Below are 16431 nucleotides of genomic sequence, written 5' to 3' on the forward strand. Positions count from 1 at the left end.
TCAGAATTTCCCGAACGAACCTCACTGCCAGCACTGGTCTAGTGCCCCATATTGTAAGTCTTTCTCCATCCTTTTGTTCTTCCGCTTCCCTACTTGTGGTTTCTGCGTATTCTTCACAACGAAGCCGTTCTCCAGCCCAAGTCTATTCCGATACGGAGCTCCTCCTCCAACGCCACCACCTCCTGTTGCGACCTGCGAATTTGTGACTAATACTTTATCGTAGTAGCTATCTCGAGGGGAGTACTAGCAACACAGCCTGCGCGATTCTCGCTCTGTTCGTCTCGATTCCACGCTCTCCGGTTGTTGAGCTGTCGGGATTGTGACATCACAGCCACTCTCGGTCAATCCGACATCCCTGCACTTCGCGATACAACCAGATCTGCGCGTGAAGGGGCTTCTTAATAGTTCGCCGATACGCATACCTACACTTCATCTCCACTCCTTAAACTTTCGAGGTTTCATGATGTCTGTTTCTACGCTTGCGCGGGATACTGCCTTCCAGGCGCGGTCTCTGGTAAGTGCATATGCCGATTAAGCGGCTGGTGGAAACTAAGTGTACCGTACAGTTTCGCTCTCTGCTTCGTCAGTCTTCTCAGTTCTCAAACTACAATTTTCGCGAATACGCCCTTCGGAGAACCAAGGATGCTTTTCGGGAACATCAGCATGAGAGCGAGGAACGGAAGATACAGGAGTTAATCCAGGAAGGCTTGCAAAGTTTGAGAATGATGAAGGTTAGTCTTGTATTTCTAACTCTAAAGCCCTCTGCATTCGGAGCCGTGACAAGTGGTCTCGGGCTATCCCAGCATGGCGGACAATGCTAACGTTAGATTTAGAGGCAAACCGTTATAAGCCAGTTTTACCAACTGGATAAATTGGTCGTAGAGGGTCAGAAGACGGTAAGGGCCTTAGATCTTAAGTTCTCCCCTCAAGTTTGAGTCTAACAATCCTGATAGGGGAAGGAAACTGGACAAGAAGGCGGCATTGTCCGTCAGAAGGACACCGGGTAAGGCCTAATCTACCGTGTCTCTTTCCTAGCAGCAGCTAATCGTCATGGCAGTTGGGACTGATTCATAAAAACATATACCTGTTCGGATTACACGAAAGCTACTCTTAAAGCCGTGGACCTACAACACAGATATGTGACTTGAAAAGCCTGTGACTGTCAGGGAGCGATAACAGTAATGGTGGTGGTGGTGATGATGCAGGAGAATGGAATAGATCTGGAAATTACCTGTACTTTTATTCAGAACCACCTTATCATGTCGTTAGCTTTGTTGCGCATTTTGAGAACAATCTTCTCTCTGTACAAGTCAAGGAGTACTTCTGACACGAATGATATGGGCGTTGTAGTCGCTATTTGTTCCTCATCCTCATAATGATCACGTGCCGGAGGAAGCGCGCCTCGCATTTGTTCACAGCTTGGAGTCCGTTTACTAACACACTACCTCCCTGTCAAGCCCGGCCCTTTTCTGAGGATTGAGGGGCAGTCCAGCCAGTATCTTGTGGTACTCTTCCAATACTTCTGACGACCACACTTTCTTGTTCGTGGATTGAAAGAAGGTGGGCTTTTACCGGTCGCGCGCCATGCCCCCGACAGTGAGTCCTACCCTTCTCTTGTTGTAACGCGGAAGAGCCTCGATCGCAAATCTACCCGAATTGAAGGTTAACATCGCGTAGTTTAGGTCATCTCGTTCTGGCCGTCAGTTCGGCGACGGCGTCAACCGCACTAGAACCGGCCAGATCGATCACGATGTCTTCGAAGGGTTACCCGTTCGGCGATGGACGCGCCAGATACAAACCGTATCGCAAGTACCAAAAGCCGCGGGGACGGAATTAGAAACGTCGGGAAATGGTGGGAAGCCATCCATTCCAGAACTCCCAATGCCGAAAGATAGTCATCTCCTGAGCCCGATGAGTCGGGCGCTGCTACGCGCGGCTCGTGCAGGGTGCATATACATCCGCCAAGTTTCGAAGGACATTGACGATGAGGAAAAGGAGACTACGGACCCGGAGGAACAGCAAACCCAGCAAAACATGGAGCGTAATTTCTCCTTGCGCAAGTGGACGACGGTCCCTAAGCACTTGGAGGCCCCAGAAGTGGAATTTCTAGCAAAGAGAAGACCGGGCTTGCCGTCACTGTATGGTGCTGCAGCTGGGACGGTCGATGGTGCTGGCTCAGTCCCAATGAGGAAGACTCGCTTCAAGAAAGTTGACCCCGACACGGGTAATATTCTAATCTATGCGGCCTGGGTTCCTGAAGGACACAAGATCGAAGGAGAAATTACTGGCGATAGTCAAGTAACCGCGGAGAGCAACCAAGTTACTGTTACTCCTCAAGCTCCCGCCCCAGGTACAGTCATTGAGGGGGTTGGCGTTGTCGATGCGCAGGGGGTAGTAGTTGCAGCAGCAGATTCACCAGCCGTTATTACTCCACAAAAACGACGGCCGCCGCCTCCCAAGCGTAAGGGTAAAGGTTTGAAAGGAAGGAGGAAGAAGGTCATGTTTGCTCCGGGCGAAGGCGCAGACGCAGCGCTTGTTCATGGAGCCGGCGCTGGCGACAGCGCTGCGAACTATGGCAAGGAAACGGATTCCTCGCGTATGTCTGTAGATCAGACAACACAGGATGAGGAGGATGAGGAGGGTGATGAGGGTGAGGAGAGCGATGATGGAGAGGGAGACGAGTCTGGCTTTGATGCGAAAACCCCGGAGACACCTGGACCACAGCCCAGCACGGAACCTGAGCTGACACCTATTTCTGCCTCAGCCAAGACAGGAACGACTGCTGATTCGCACGCACCGCAAGTATCGCAGGCGTCGGAGCCAGATACAGAACCTTCACAAGCATCAGCACAACAAGCTGCGTCATTACAGCCCTCTGGCCATGTGCCAGTCGCACCGATCAGTATGACTGATTCTTCTCGTCTGGATCAAGATACTCAAGTAACATCTACAGAACGTTTGTCAGAGGACGTTCATATGGCGGACGCCACGACCGCCGAGACTACCTTACGCGCTTCTCCGAAACCATCTTTAGAAACCCAACTGCAGCCAGCACCAGGAGTTGCTCAACCCCTGAGTCCAGAGAAGGCGCCATCAGCGCAGCAGCAAACTTCACAGGCTCCGGTTTTAGAAGCATCAGGAATTGGAGTTGAGAACGCTCAGCCCCCAGCTACCGAACAAACAGACGTGACCATGGAGGAAGCGCGTGAATCAGTTCCTGAACCTTCGGAAGCCATGCCTGAAAACACGAATCTTCAAACAGTCGCTCCGGAATCTTCATTACCTGGTCAAGCCTCAGCAAACGAATCCACCCCTCCAGAGGCAGATCAACAGCCGAGCGGAAGCGAATTCAATCTCTTGGACAACTTAGAGGCGAGCCTAAACAATCCCCGTCAGGAAACCCTAAGCGACGTGCAGAAGGGAGCTATTTCAGAACAAAAGACAGGGGTTCTGCCTAGCCAAGAAACTATAACAGCACCTGGAGAGGCTGCTTCTGGGCCAACGGAGACATCAACGGAAGCCGAGACCACGAGAAGCGCAGAGACAAAGGAGTTATCTCGCGAAGACCCTGTGGCGCCACCTGTCGAGCAACTGACGCCGCCAGGAGCAGACCAAATCACCCCGCTGGAAACCTCAGAACAGAAGCCGCAGCAAGCACCTCCCACCATTGAGCAATACCAACCGGAGAAATTGGCAGGGACCCCCACACATCCAGAGCCCGGTCCAGCGACCCCAGCCTTTAATGTTGCACCAGAAGGACAGGCAGAAAGACCACCAGTGCTGGTCCCAGTTCCGGCAGAGGCCACGACGTCAGCTGAAGCAATCGCAAAGCCACAGTCACCCACTGTTGAGGGACACTCGCCTCAACACTCGACTGAACCTGCGGTGGAGAAAAAACAGGAACAGCAAACGAGTACTACACCAAGTCCTACTGAGCCTGCTACGACATCTGCGGCAGAACAACCACAACCACAGGCTACCGCCCAACATACTCCCAAGGAACTCTCAAGGCCACAAACTGAAACGTCTCCCGCCTCTAATGTTGAGCCTGGAGAAGGATCACAAGGCGAAGCTACTCAAGCACAAATGAACGGCGAACACGGGACGTCTGGCGATGGACCCTCACCGAACGGCGAACGGCAGACTGAGTGAAGCACTTTGGTACCTGGATCCATGGCTTTTCGATTAACGGGCTAAGTGTGCCCTTCTATGTGATTTTCTCTAGCGGTGGGCGGGAGTCTGGATTGGGCTTTTATTATTTCCAGGTTTCTTCTTGTTAAGGGTCTATTTGAAGCCATTGCTTGTATGGATGCCCATTGTATAGTAAAGAAGGATATTGAGGACAGCCAGAGTTTTTGAATCACGTATATTGCAATTGATTAGAGTGACAGTATGATCGTCCTCGTTCCCTGCCTTGGGCAATTGATATTCCTGCAATAGAACCAACAAACACCAAGAGAAGTCATAGATACGCGTCAACGCATACAAGTTGACAAGAGACTAAACATAAGCCGAACATGATCCAATATAGAATGCCATAACGCCAAAGGCCCAAGGATATGGTTGGGGTATAAGACAAGGTTCCAAGCAGCCGGGTTCGGATATCGGCCCAGAAATATAGCAAAAATGGATTCTTAGAGAGGAAGTAGCCAAAGAAGGTGCTCTCAGAGGCAGGTGCCCTTGTCAAACGAGGGCTTCCTAGAACAAGGATCAAGCACAGTCTGTAGTACGTATTGTGGCTACTTCCTTGCCCTAGGAGAGCGCCCTGTTGTACGGGATGAAGAAGATTTCGCTCTTTGGGAATGCTTAGTGGTCCCCTTGTTGATCGTTTCTCGAACCCCATTCAGAATGTCCTTTTTAGCTTTCAATGGTCGTTTTCGGGCGGGTGAGCTCTCCGCTGCGGTGGCAGCCTTGGTGGTTTTCGTGGCCGACACTCGGCTGCGTGATTTAGGTGGTGAAGTTGAAGCCTTCTTCACCTTGGTTCTCGTCGTTTGTGCTGGCGCTCGGACGCGACTTGTGATCTTTGCTTTTACCTTCGGTGCTTTTATTGTAGGTAATCTGATATTACGCTTTGACTTCGTCGACGTCTGTTTCGAGGCGTTCGTGGACTTTTTAGATGCGCTTTTCTTGGACGATGTTGCAGCAGCAGGCATTTTTCGGGAGACAGCTCCACGCGCTTTTGACGCCGCCTTTTTGACGCCAGATTTAATGGAGGATGGGGCGAGGGCTCTTCCCTTCCTGTTATTGCGCGGACGAGATCTCTTCAGAGCGTTCTCTTTTCTCCGTTTTGCTGCTTTTGCCTTTTTCGCGTCTGCGATTTCCTTCAGTTTAGCTGCTCTCAACTCTGCTCGTTGTTCCTTTTCTCTCTTCCGAGGGCCTAAGATACCCCGGCATTTAGACGAACCGCACCGACATTGTTGGACGTTCTTTTGAGAATATGGGCTGGGGCAAAAATTAGTGTAATTGTTCTGCGGGCCACGCCTTATCAATATACTCACTCGAAGTTGTAGTCATACGTCAATTCTTCCCCGGTCATGATTCCTCGATCACCGGCGAAGAGGGCCATACGAGGCTTTCCTGCCACAGTCCACTTCTCCATTCGACAATTGGGCTCACAGCCATGGTTCACGAAGCGAGCAATGGATCCGCGAGTAGCATCAATGATCATGTTCTGGTCGAAATACATAAGGTAATAACACTGCGGGCCCAGTCAGAATCAAGCCTGGAGCATGGCGTTGAGGATAGGGAGAGATGTACCTCGTTCTTCTTGTATATAGTGCGCATACGTTTCTCGCACTCAGCTTGAGTAATAATCTCGCCGGTGTACTCCACAATGATCTGGTTCGGCTCAAAGGTGCGGTTACTGCGTACGCCGTATCCACGATCTGGGGTCTTGATCACCTCAACACCCACGTTATATTTGCCTCCAGCCTTAGCTCTCTGCTTGAGCTCTTCGAAGTTCCGATTGCCACACTCAGGGCCTACGCCACAAATCCGGTCATCGCATTCATAGAACATGTAGCGGTTTTGACAGAATTGATCGCAACCGGTCTCTGGCATGCAGGTACATTTTGAAAGCTCTTCCTCTTTGTTCGCGCGCCAAATGCTACCTGCTTCTCCAACGAAGACATCTGTTCAAATGTTAGCGTCTCAACTTCATTAGTTGATTACCACTACGCACTCTTATTGGTTTTTCTCCACTCATTTGGCTTAGGCTGGCCTGGAGGAAGTGGCGAGTATATATCGAAAGGAAGTTGGAAGTCTCGTCCCGTCTGCAGCAACCTCTCCCCAGCGAACATTGGAAGCGGCAGATACTTTCTCTGATGGTTGGGCTGACTTGTATTGTGGCTCTTTCTCCTCTTTTCGGTCCTCTTCTGGCTTGGCCGTAAATTGGTATATTCTTGCCCGGAATAAAGTCCATGAGTCAACCATCGCTTTTCTTTAAATCGAGTAATAACCTCTGGAGGTGTTGGTTCCTCCTGGGAGGCGTCCGATTCTGATTTCGCTTTGTCTACAGGTGCGCTAACAGAGACACGTTGCTTCTTTGTCGGCGGCTCGGCGGGAGGTTCCTCTCTAGCGGTAGTTGAACGTCGAGGTCGAAGACTGGACCTCCTATCTGGTTCCTTCGCATTCTCCCTCATGCTGGTCGAGCGCTTGCCCAGAACACCGGTAGCACGGCCAGCCAGGTCGGAGACTTTACCCAGTAAGCTCAGACGAGACGACCGCCTAACAGGTGTTTCGTTATCCGCACTAGCTGGTTTGGAGTCTTTCTCAGAGCCGTAACCTTTGTCTCGAGCCAATGCCTGCTCCACGCGCTTACGTAGAGTCCGGGGCGGCAAGGCGGCAGGCACATCGTCAGTATGCGATCCATGCGACGACTCCGAGATCGGCGTATTGGGAGCTAAAGGGTGATTATCAACATCCATAGCGTCCTGTGTAAGACTCGTTTCGGCCTGCAAGGCCGACTCCATGATTGCAATACTATGGCGGAGATGGGAGGCGCGCGGGTTCTTCCCCCGCGGCGCCGCGCCATTGTCGGGAGGCTTGTCCAAAACAACATGTTCTGTAGTCTCAGCAGAATGTTTGTGCCCATTATGTTCTATCTCGGCGCCGAAATCCAGGTCAGCTGCTCCCCGCAGCGAAGCGCGTGTCACACGTGTAGATTGTCGGCGTACGGTCGGTTTTTCCTCATTCGACGCGTTATCATTATTGCTTGAGGTTTCGGAACGACTGTTCTCTGGGGTGAGAAGCTGTTCGGTGTAATCGAAGGCCATTACGTGGTCAGGAGGTTCATGGGAGTGCTTCACGAGGTCCGAGATAGTTGCGGGAGTTGCGGGTGACGCGCCGGACAATCCTGGTGGACCGTCCATCGCGCGGCCAGTGGGAAGTAGTCTTGCGGCGAGTTCTGAGGATTGGGCCGACGAGATCACAGTCAAGGACGCTGGATAATTCGTAATTTAAGGTCCCCAGGAAAAAAGTGGTGTCCAGATTACGATACCGTGTTCGGTCTGAAACTGGACTGGCCGAAACTGGCCTGGCACACGGATCTCGAGAGAAACGATCTGCTTACCAGAAAGGTTCAGAAGGAGCCCGGTCTAGGAACAAGGAATGACAGCTGGCCAAGCAGTCAACCGGGTTGAGGGCGATGGGTGGGTAGGAGAGTGGTGTTCGGGAGGATGGAAAGAGAGGAGAGAAAAGCAGGTGGAAGGGACGGTCCAAGTGAACTACTCCAGACCCCGTAGTCAGCCGCGGAATGCCCCAAGCTGCCCGTCAACAAATCCCTCACCATGACTCGTTCGTTTCGCGAAGGCCTTCAAGTCTTTACTGTTTGTTCCCGGCTTGTTCACAACCGTCTTGCTGCACCGCTGATGTGCCGGGAACGCAGCCATCTATAGCGCCTTGCCCCTTCCTTCAGCCTGTTGCACTGCCGGTGCTCTATACACACCGTCCTTACCTGCCACAGTTCGAGTACTCCGCAGTCACGGATTACTTGGCCTTGCGAGACTACAAATGCCTACGAAGCATAACTCGAATAGAGCTAAATCAGGCTGATATGCCTCATTCCTGTCCTCGATTCAGGATTGCGAAAGAACAAGACGAGCACGCCATATGATACATTGTCCAGTCAGGCGTCAGGAAATATCAATATCTCTTGTGAAACCACGGGTTTCATTAATGTGCAGCAATGTCAACTATTTTGGCGCAATTGGTAAATCGTCACCAGGTGGTGTACCTCGAAATTCAGTGACTCCTTGATAGCGAGCCTTCAACCAGGGTCACCTGCAGGCAGGAACCACCGAATGGGTATTGAATTATAACAACGAACTTATATCAACTCTCAAACAAACGCTACCTATCTTGCAGGCTTTCGAGTTTCGGCTCAGCCTTGGGTATCACTTCATGGAGCCTCAATTGGATTCGTATAAAGCAGCGAGTTTGCCGCGCAACATCGGTATGATAAGAGTCTTAATGGCTAAGATACCGCACCGGATCTCTCTTTAGCAAGTTCTCTTTCTCGTTCTTTTTCAACCAGTCCTCGTCTCTTAATCGGCCTTGGTTATCTTCTATCAGTTATCTCGCCTATCTGGCTCCACGATCACCAGGCGCTTGACGATACCATCATCCGCAACCAATCCGCGGCAGAGAGCCGCATAGTAATGCTTACTAGTCCCTGCTGGTTTCTTGTCTAAGTCACCTTTACCAAATGCTATGTCGGCCATTGGAAGCATAGTAGTATAAGGCATCCCAACGAGGACGACCGGACGACATTGCCTGTGGATATCATCGTCGCTACATTCAGTAATTAAGCCCCATTATGATTCGCTCGCATATCAGTTCGATCCAAAGCTCTAGTAACAAGTATGTATACAGGCTTAAAATCTCTATCGTCCTACCGACTACGGAGTTGTTCATGTTATGGATCGGAAGATTGGCGCTTGCCCTAATCAACTCTAGTCTAGTTTACGGTCCCGCAATCGGCAGGGATGGCGTCCCCACACACTTTAGATCAAGCCTCATTGGCTGTAGTTCTGTTCCTGGTTACTATACTGAATCGGTACCACCAGCATGGTTGGGGGTTTTGGTAGGATAAGTACATTGAGATGGTAGGTGAGTTATACAGCCAGTCCTACCATGATTACTATTCTAAGTATCCAAGAGCACCAGCGGAGAAGATATGGTGGCGCCCAAGCTGACATGATATATTACACAATGTTTAGGCTGAAAGGAATCTTACCACCCTAACATATTCCTCGAGAAATTGGGAAAGCAATAGCTGCCATAGAATTACCTAGTGAGATTCCGTTAAGTATTGCGACCTGCCACCCTTAAATAAAATAATAAAAATCCCAAGATGCGAAACCCGCTGGTATCTAGCTACATAGTACAAATGCAACCCAGTTCATCAATATATCAACAGCACAAGAGAAGGAGAAAATTGAAAGAGAGTTACACGCGGAAAGAGAGAGATCTGTAATTCCGAGACAAAGTGCAGGGTAGTCAAGATGTGCAAGGAAATCGTCAATGAGAGTATCAAAGGAACATAAGAAGGAAAGAGCAAGCGAGCTCAGGCTGAGTTAGGAGGAGGCACATGCTGCATTTCGATGTCGTTCTGAGGTTCTGTATTGCGCGGGAGGAATCTCCGTTTCACCGTGCTCAGTCGCTGGTCTCCTTCTTGGTAATATTCTTTAAATTGCATGTAGGTTGGCGGTCGGGGTCGACCAAAAACAGCGATCCAGTTTCGGATCACGTTTCCTTGCGTAAAAGGACGATGGCGATCGGCTTTGGCGAACTTATGCGAATTAAGGTACTCACGGGTGGTTTCGCCGCGGCCCACCAGGAAGAGATGGTACGCCCACAATGACGCCGGATAAGGCGCTGCTAGAGCTCCGTAAATGACCATAGCGAAAGGTACCCTCCACTTATCAATGGCGTCGCTGAAGCTGATACCTTCACGTGACCGGTACACCAGAATGTGCGCTAGGCTAGCACCGAGTAAGAAGAGGGCAAGTAGAGTGGAAGTGCTGACGAAAGCGAAGAAGTATCGATAGTTTCGGCGGCCGACACAGTTGTTCAACCAGACACAATGGTGGTCCAGGGTCTCAATGCAGTTATCGCAGACGCGACAATGGTAGCACCGCGGAGGGCGCCAAATAGAGCACGTCTTGCAGTATTTGACGGGAACGTCCATGGCAGCAACATCAGAGGTTGCAAGCTTCACCATTACCCAGTCGTTCGTCGGTGGCCCTATGGCGAGAGGATCCTGAGAGGGATCGACAGGAGGCATCTGATGCAGATTGCGCGGAATGACCTGAAGACGATGAGTGAGGGTAATTACAGGACGGATGATAATGGTCATCGCTTACCCCGGGATCAACCACTGACGCATGTATAAATGAGGAGAAGCATAGGTAGAAGACATAGGCAAAGAGAACCGGAATAGCTGGAGAGATGTTGTGCCATAGCCAAGGACCCCTAGACGGCTGTTAGCGACAAGTCATATGTTTGGACCACGCATACATACGAGAAACCAAAGAATAGGCCAGTTGGCACAAGCACGAGGAGCCCGGTTGCGATATTGACCGGTTTGTCTCTAGAATTCTGGAATCTCCCTCCTCCCCAGGAATATAGTATTTCCAACAAAATATTCGTAATTCCTGCCCTTGTTGCGACTCTTCGCCAACTCGGGCTTCTTTTCAATTGATTGCGGAGACGAGTCAGCAGACGATAACCGTGCATGCGCTCGGCTATCCCGATTATCTGCAGGCGCGTTCCTGTTCTGCAGCGAAAGGAACGAAAGGGGTGATCTTTCAGGCGTCTCGTTTTCGTTCGTGCCTTTGTAGTCCACTTTTAGATTGAGGTGCGGGGGCCGTTCTCTGTCGCGTATCAAATTCGCACTTTCACTTCTCACTGTCGTCGTATTCGCGGTAGGGCTAGCGTTCGAATGAATCCGATCAGGGATAATAGGGTCGGTGAATTCTGTGCCACGCGACGGGGGAACCTCCTGATCGGCGGCTGAGAGGGAGTTCGGAAACGTGCTGTTTGAAATCAGACTCCGCCTGTTCTGGTTCATTTGATCACCCCAATCCTCTGTTGAGACTGTGTGATTTGTTGCAGGACGTCCACGATGTGCTTGCAGACGTTGCGATGACATGGGCCGGAAGAAGCCCGACGCAGCTAGCGATGGAATATGGGTGCGGCTTAACCTGCTCGCGGAACTTCCGGGTCGGTTCGTTATTTGGCTGGTAGACGCAATGGAACTCCTTGCCGGTGGAGGTCCTCTTCGTGATACGGAATGCCGGTGCGGTACATGTGATGACATGGTATTTGTTTGCGACTGATCCCCATCCTCCGACATATCCGTAACTCGTGACGAAATGCCGCCGACAGACGGAGGGCGCGGAAGCCCTAAAACATGCGGCGCCGGATTGTTGGTGGTCTCATTGCTCTCCGGATTATTGCTGAATTGGAACGCCATTGCTGCCAGATGATATTAGGAACGATGTGTGGCTAGATGTTATCACAAAATATCATGTTGCGGTGGCTTCGATTTCAGGCAAGATTCGGCGAAGCTCAGGGAGTTTAAGGAGCGACAAGAAAAGCAATCCACTAGCAATGGACAAAAAAGAGTGTAAGTGACCTAGAGCCCATCAAAATATAGTTAGCATTTGCATAGTAAATTCTACCAGCCGCGCATTCCTAGATAAGGAGACAGGCGCATCTGTTTCTGCCCCTGTCTCACCCCTTTGGGTGATCAGCCACATACCTTGCAAATGGAAGTCGAAAACTACTCGCAGAAGCTGAGCAGCACGTTTAGTATAACGCCACCCACATCCTAACCATGCCGCTAGAAAGCGTAGAGAAGGATATCTATGTGACCAGGTAAAGAGGGTTAAGTGTTGAAAAGCGAGCAGTAGCAGCAGCACGGACACCCTAGGGGACAAGACAGTTGGATCAACATCAGTGCTAGGTCACTGATGACTAAGCTCAAATTGCCAAGCGTCCACCAACCAGATGCGACCTGATGATCGTGCCGTCAATCGTCCGACCCGACTCAAGTCTCCCACTTCTCCATTAATTGTTTCCTCCCCCCGTTCTCGCAGCCACCGCGCCTCCGCCCATTTCACCCACCACGATGTCTTCAATTGCTGCTATGGCCTCTCGCCGGGCCTTTGCCCGCCAGGCTCTTTTCCGCGCTCCCGTGCGCCGCGCCTACAGCTCGAAGATGGAGGAATCAACCCTCGACAAGGCTCCCAAGCGTGATCCCGAGCTCTACGTACGGACTTCCAGCCCGACGAAACCCAATTGAATCCAATATTTAAAGCATGCGTGTCTAATTAGAAATAGGTCCTGCTCGGTGTCATGTCTGGTGCTTTCCTGATTGCCGGCTGGTAAGTGTCATGCCATGCTCGGGATCTTTAGGAGATGACGAAAACAATTTCTCACGAACTCAATTGTTTGAATACGGCAATATGAGACTCAAGAATCTTTGTTGATAGCTTCTCTTGATAGGTACTTTGGCAAGAAGCCCACCTCCGTCACATCCGAGAGCAACGTCCGTATTCCCGACAGCTCTATGCCCTGGGAGCGTGACGACGACGGCAAGATCTACAAGTACCAGTACCACCCCGGTGGTGACAAGAGCCAGCCTCTCAGGAACGCTCCCAGTGCTCTGAACACTGTCATCGTTCCTAACGTTACTCTGCCTGTGGTATGAACCATTATTCAATTCTCCCCTAAATTCGAATGATACTATCGGCATTTCGACTGACATTCACATTTATAGGATCTCCACGAGCGCTTCAACAAGTACGGCAAGGAAGAGTATGACTTTTAGATAGTGTCAGTGTATTTGAGCTGGATATGACTCAATGTTGATTGCTGTACATTAAGATTGCTGTGAAGACTAGTTCCGGGGGATTGCGACTCTCTGATCAAGAGTGTGTGCATAGTTAGTTTTGTGATTCAAATGGAGCTGTCCTTTGTTACTTTATACCAGCAATTATACCAGCAATTAGGGATAGTGAAATCACAGTAACCATGTACAGTGCCATACTTTTCGTTAGATCAAAATGTATTATTGTCGAAAAAGTACATAGAAGGCAGTTTTGTCGGACGGATAGAGTAAAAACAAGGAAATCTGAAGAGAGAGAATAGACTATGGCAGGTAGTTCAACAGACCGACATATTATCGCTTTAACGGGTCGCCTCGTTGCCTTCACTAGCTGGCTTTGGCTCAGGAGAATTTGGTTCTCCCACCGAGCTTCCTGCATCAGCTGCGGAGGCTGGGCTATCATCCACAATCTCCTCCGGCTTGTCCTGAGTTTCGGGGTTTTGGCCTTCAACATCCGGGTGAGGCGGAGCAACCTTGCCATCGACAACATCCACCAGATGACCATGCTCCAGGCGAGTCCGAGTCTCATGTCTCGTCTCAATCGATATCTTGCCCTCCTTTCGTAACGAATCCACTACGGCCTCATCAAGGATGTTACCCTGCTGATCACGATATTCCACTCGCGCTTGCGTTCCTCGAATTTTTGGAATGCTGCTGGATGTGATGCTTGGTTCCTGACTCTCCACCTTGGCTTCCTTTTGTTCCTTCTGTTCCTGCTTCGGCTCGGCCTTGACAGGTGCAGGCGACTGGGGAATAGATGCCGCCGTTGTTGGAACAGCGGAGTTCACACTGCTGAAATGAGTCACGTATTGATTCAACTTATGCAATCGTTAGTCAACATCGTAGAAATTATTCATTGAGACCGGGAATCGGAGTGCTTACGTCGGTGTAAAAAGTGTTGCAGTCAAAGTCCCATGATTTCAGAAGCTTAACTTGCTTGCAGGCGTCCCTAGTCCACGGATTCCCATAGATCAATGGAGAGTAAACGGTGAAGGCAAAAATGGTGAGTCCTAAGAACACACCAGCCAAAGCTTTCCCGATAACAGGTCGAGAGGGCAGACCCAAGCTGCGGATACGGTTCGTGATGAAGTCAAACTCTTGGGCCAGCGCAAGAATAGCAAAATAGAGAGCGGGGAAATAGTGGTGTAAGAAGAGCTGGCGGGCCATAAGGTAGAATGGGAAGTAGTGGAAACCCCAGCCAAGTACTGAGGTACCAATTTCGTAGTCAAATCTTTTGAATGCGGGATTACGGTAGTCACCACAGTTACGCTGCCAGCGTAGAAGGGAAATCCCCTTGAAAATCACGTAAACCAAAACTGCCAAAGTGGAAGAGTACCAGACGAATGGGTTTCCGAAGAGGTAAACCTGACGGTGATCTCGGCCCCAGAAATTGATACCACGAAGGAGGGTTGGCCATGACGGAGGACGAGAATCCCAGGCGTGGGAGTCAGTCAAACCAGCGTTAGTGGTCCACATAACCTTCTGAAGCTCGAAAAATTTGCCGAAGAAGCCAGGATTTCGGTAAGTGACCTTCTCTGCATCTGGAGGGAGCATTGGATGCTTGTTGCTCTCGATATACCAGATGCTGTTGGGCAAAGAGGCACCCTTTGCACATGTAACTTCCTGTTGATCGAAACCCCAATCGGGTAGTTTGACTTTATGTGAGAACAAAACACAGCCAGTCATGACGTGAACAAGTCGAAATTTCGATTGAATAGTCCGTAATCGCTTCTTCGCCTCTTCGCCATCCGATAAGGATTTGACAATCTCGACACGCCAGTAATCGTTTGCATCGCCAGGAAAACCTTCGTATCCATATGCCGAGACTTCGAATTGCCAATCGACATCAGTCACTGGAGGACGCTCGTTATGTGAATGAACCCTGCGGTGGGTCATCAAATGGTGTAGCCTGATGACTGCACCATCTTCGATATAGTTTGTCGTGAGATTATCCCAAGCAAAAGGACCGGGGATTTCTGCTCCATTGGCGTCGAGAGGCTGAGTCTGGTTCTCGGCGATGAAAAGGTTATTGTCATCTTTATGAGGGTAAAGGGTGATCTGCTGCTGCTTGCTTCCGGTGGGGTACATATGACTGTGAGAGTGCAAATATCCGCCTTGCGTGTTATGGTGGCGAATACTAAGACGAGAACCGAAGACAACGTCTGCGGGAACGGCTGCCATGCCTTTTGAATTGAGAGTAGCCTGAAACTCGGAGGACATGAAACCGTCGCCCTCTCCCGGATTGACCAAGCACCGGAAGTGAATTGCAAACATAGAGCAATAGAACGCTAGGGGGATCACAATCAAGCAGAACACTCGGGCGAAGAAATGCTTAAACCAGAGACGCTGATTAATGGGTTAGTAAAAACATTGCTAGAAGTCCCAGGGATAAAGGCTGACATACGGGAGTAACATTATTTGTATCACCAAGCACCACCCACAATTGAAGAATAGTCAAAGAACCCACCCAGGCGACTGTAAACAGACCAACCCACTTGACACTCAAAGTGGCACCCAAACTGAATCCAGTGGCAACCAGCCAAAACCACCAGGGCCCGCGGAAGGCGTGTGATGGCCCCAATTCCTGCTGATTGGTAAAGCAAGTGAAAGACAGTGCAGTGAGGGCTGTGAAAAACACCAGGGGAGAATCCAAGAGGATGAACCGAGATTGCGTAACCAATCCGTTTTCTGGCAGAAGTCAGTAAGTGCACCTTCTGTTCCCACCATAAAGAGGGCATACCAAAGAGGATGGCACCGGCTCCCAGCACAGCAGTGTTAGTACGACATCCGGTAGCCTTCAGAGTCAAGAACATAATGGGCACCGTGAGGACTCCTAAGATTGCGGGAAGCATGCGCATTGCCACATACGGCACTCCAGGCTCAAGATAGTCCTTTCCAATCTCCTTAAAGTCGAAGTCGCCCTTGAATCCAGCAAGCCATCCAGCGAGGGTAATAAGGAGTTTGGCGAGAGGGGGGTGAACGTCCATGAAGAAACGACCCTTAATGTACTTCGTTGCGAAACCACCGAAACTGTTCATCGCCAATTAGAAATGCCTGACGGGGTACGTATACTGGAATTGATCAATACGTACTGCACTTCATCAAAGACAACGCTAGTCGGCTGGTAGATCCTAAACAGCCGCACCACGGCGGCTACTATAGTCACCAGAACCATAACCTTGTAGTCGGACATTGGGAGATCGAATATATTGTTATCTGTAACGCCATCTGATTGGTAGCTCGAAGCCACTGCCGTAGCTTTCTTCCGGTTCTTTGGCCGGGGAGAGCGACTGGGGGAGCGAGAAGAGGTCCGCGGCGGGCGGACGTCCAGGGTGTCCTTCGCCATTTTGGTTTCAGGACTCCCAAGGAGAAACGAATCAATCTGATAGATAGGGAAAAGAGAGCGTCGGGTATTCCAATAATATAAACAAGAGATCGGGAATTAAAAAATCATTTAAAGGTCGATTCGAGCGACTTCAAGCTGCAGACCGGACAGTACTCCCACTGTAGATCCACGCAGCGCTTAAGAGAATAAGAAA

The 16431-nt window shown here is 50.4% G+C and overlaps 6 protein-coding genes across 6 annotated transcripts, besides 1 other annotated feature; 3 read left to right on the top strand and 3 right to left on the bottom strand.

Annotated features, from left to right (window-relative positions):
• Positions 1–16431: part of a sequence feature (contig 1.80 1848..335440(-1)) that runs on past both edges of the window.
• On the top strand, positions 11–1354 carry ANIA_10584 (LYR motif-containing protein). The gene is made up of 6 exons (XM_050611634.1): positions 11–53; positions 227–514; positions 567–731; positions 834–896; positions 954–1003; positions 1058–1354. The coding sequence occupies exons 2-6, from the start codon at positions 461–463 to the stop codon at positions 1065–1067; spliced, it is 342 nt and encodes a 113-aa protein (XP_050467640.1). The 5' UTR covers positions 11–53; positions 227–460; the 3' UTR covers positions 1068–1354.
• Positions 1882–4152, top strand: ANIA_10591 (uncharacterized protein; the record flags this gene model as incomplete). The annotated part of the gene is made up of 1 exon (XM_050611635.1): positions 1882–4152. The coding sequence occupies one exon, from the start codon at positions 1882–1884 to the stop codon at positions 4150–4152; it is 2271 nt and encodes a 756-aa protein (XP_050467641.1).
• On the bottom strand, positions 4740–7370 carry ANIA_04764 (putative histone-lysine N-methyltransferase (Ash1); the record flags this gene model as incomplete). The annotated part of the gene is made up of 4 exons (XM_657276.2): positions 4740–5442; positions 5499–5671; positions 5758–6131; positions 6182–7370. The coding sequence occupies 4 exons, from the start codon at positions 7368–7370 to the stop codon at positions 4740–4742; spliced, it is 2439 nt and encodes an 812-aa protein (XP_662368.2).
• erf2 (palmitoyltransferase ERF2) lies at positions 9566–11826 on the bottom strand (the record flags this gene model as incomplete). Its single annotated transcript, XM_657275.2, has 4 exons — positions 11765–11826; positions 10640–11638; positions 10365–10481; positions 9566–10309 (listed from the first exon to the last, which is right to left on the bottom strand). The coding sequence occupies exons 2-4, from the start codon at positions 11474–11476 to the stop codon at positions 9566–9568; spliced, it is 1698 nt and encodes a 565-aa protein (XP_662367.1). The 5' UTR covers positions 11477–11638; positions 11765–11826.
• On the top strand, positions 12072–13018 carry ANIA_04762 (uncharacterized protein). The gene is made up of 4 exons (XM_657274.2): positions 12072–12274; positions 12346–12389; positions 12511–12709; positions 12785–13018. Exons 1-4 carry the CDS (start codon positions 12134–12136, stop codon positions 12833–12835), a joined length of 435 nt encoding a protein of 144 aa, XP_662366.1. The 5' UTR covers positions 12072–12133; the 3' UTR covers positions 12836–13018.
• Positions 13195–16238, bottom strand: pmt1 (dolichyl-phosphate-mannose-protein mannosyltransferase pmtB; the record flags this gene model as incomplete). Its single annotated transcript, XM_657273.1, has 6 exons — positions 13195–13710; positions 13775–13902; positions 13954–15238; positions 15297–15580; positions 15633–15922; positions 15985–16238. The coding sequence occupies 6 exons, from the start codon at positions 16236–16238 to the stop codon at positions 13195–13197; spliced, it is 2757 nt and encodes a 918-aa protein (XP_662365.1).

This window comes from Aspergillus nidulans, chromosome III, assembly GCF_000011425.1.
Source record: "Aspergillus nidulans FGSC A4 chromosome III".
NCBI lineage: Eukaryota > Fungi > Ascomycota > Eurotiomycetes > Eurotiales > Aspergillaceae > Aspergillus > Aspergillus nidulans.

Bases quoted from the DNA above. Each gene is read 5' to 3' on its own strand.
- ANIA_10584 (XM_050611634.1), top strand. From the start codon at position 461: ATGATGTCTGTTTCTACGCTTGCGCGGGATACTGCCTTCCAGGCGCGG. The intron at 732-833 runs GTTAGTCTTGTA...CGTTAGATTTAG, and splicing joins AAAGTTTGAGAATGATGAAG to AGGCAAACCGTTATAAGCCA. The intron at 897-953 runs GTAAGGGCCTTA...CAATCCTGATAG, and splicing joins TCGTAGAGGGTCAGAAGACG to GGGAAGGAAACTGGACAAGA.
- ANIA_04762 (XM_657274.2), top strand. From the start codon at position 12,134: ATGTCTTCAATTGCTGCTATGGCCTCTCGCCGGGCCTTTGCCCGCCAG. The intron at 12,275-12,345 runs GTACGGACTTCC...AATTAGAAATAG, and splicing joins AGCGTGATCCCGAGCTCTAC to GTCCTGCTCGGTGTCATGTC. The intron at 12,390-12,510 runs GTAAGTGTCATG...TTCTCTTGATAG, and splicing joins GCTTTCCTGATTGCCGGCTG to GTACTTTGGCAAGAAGCCCA.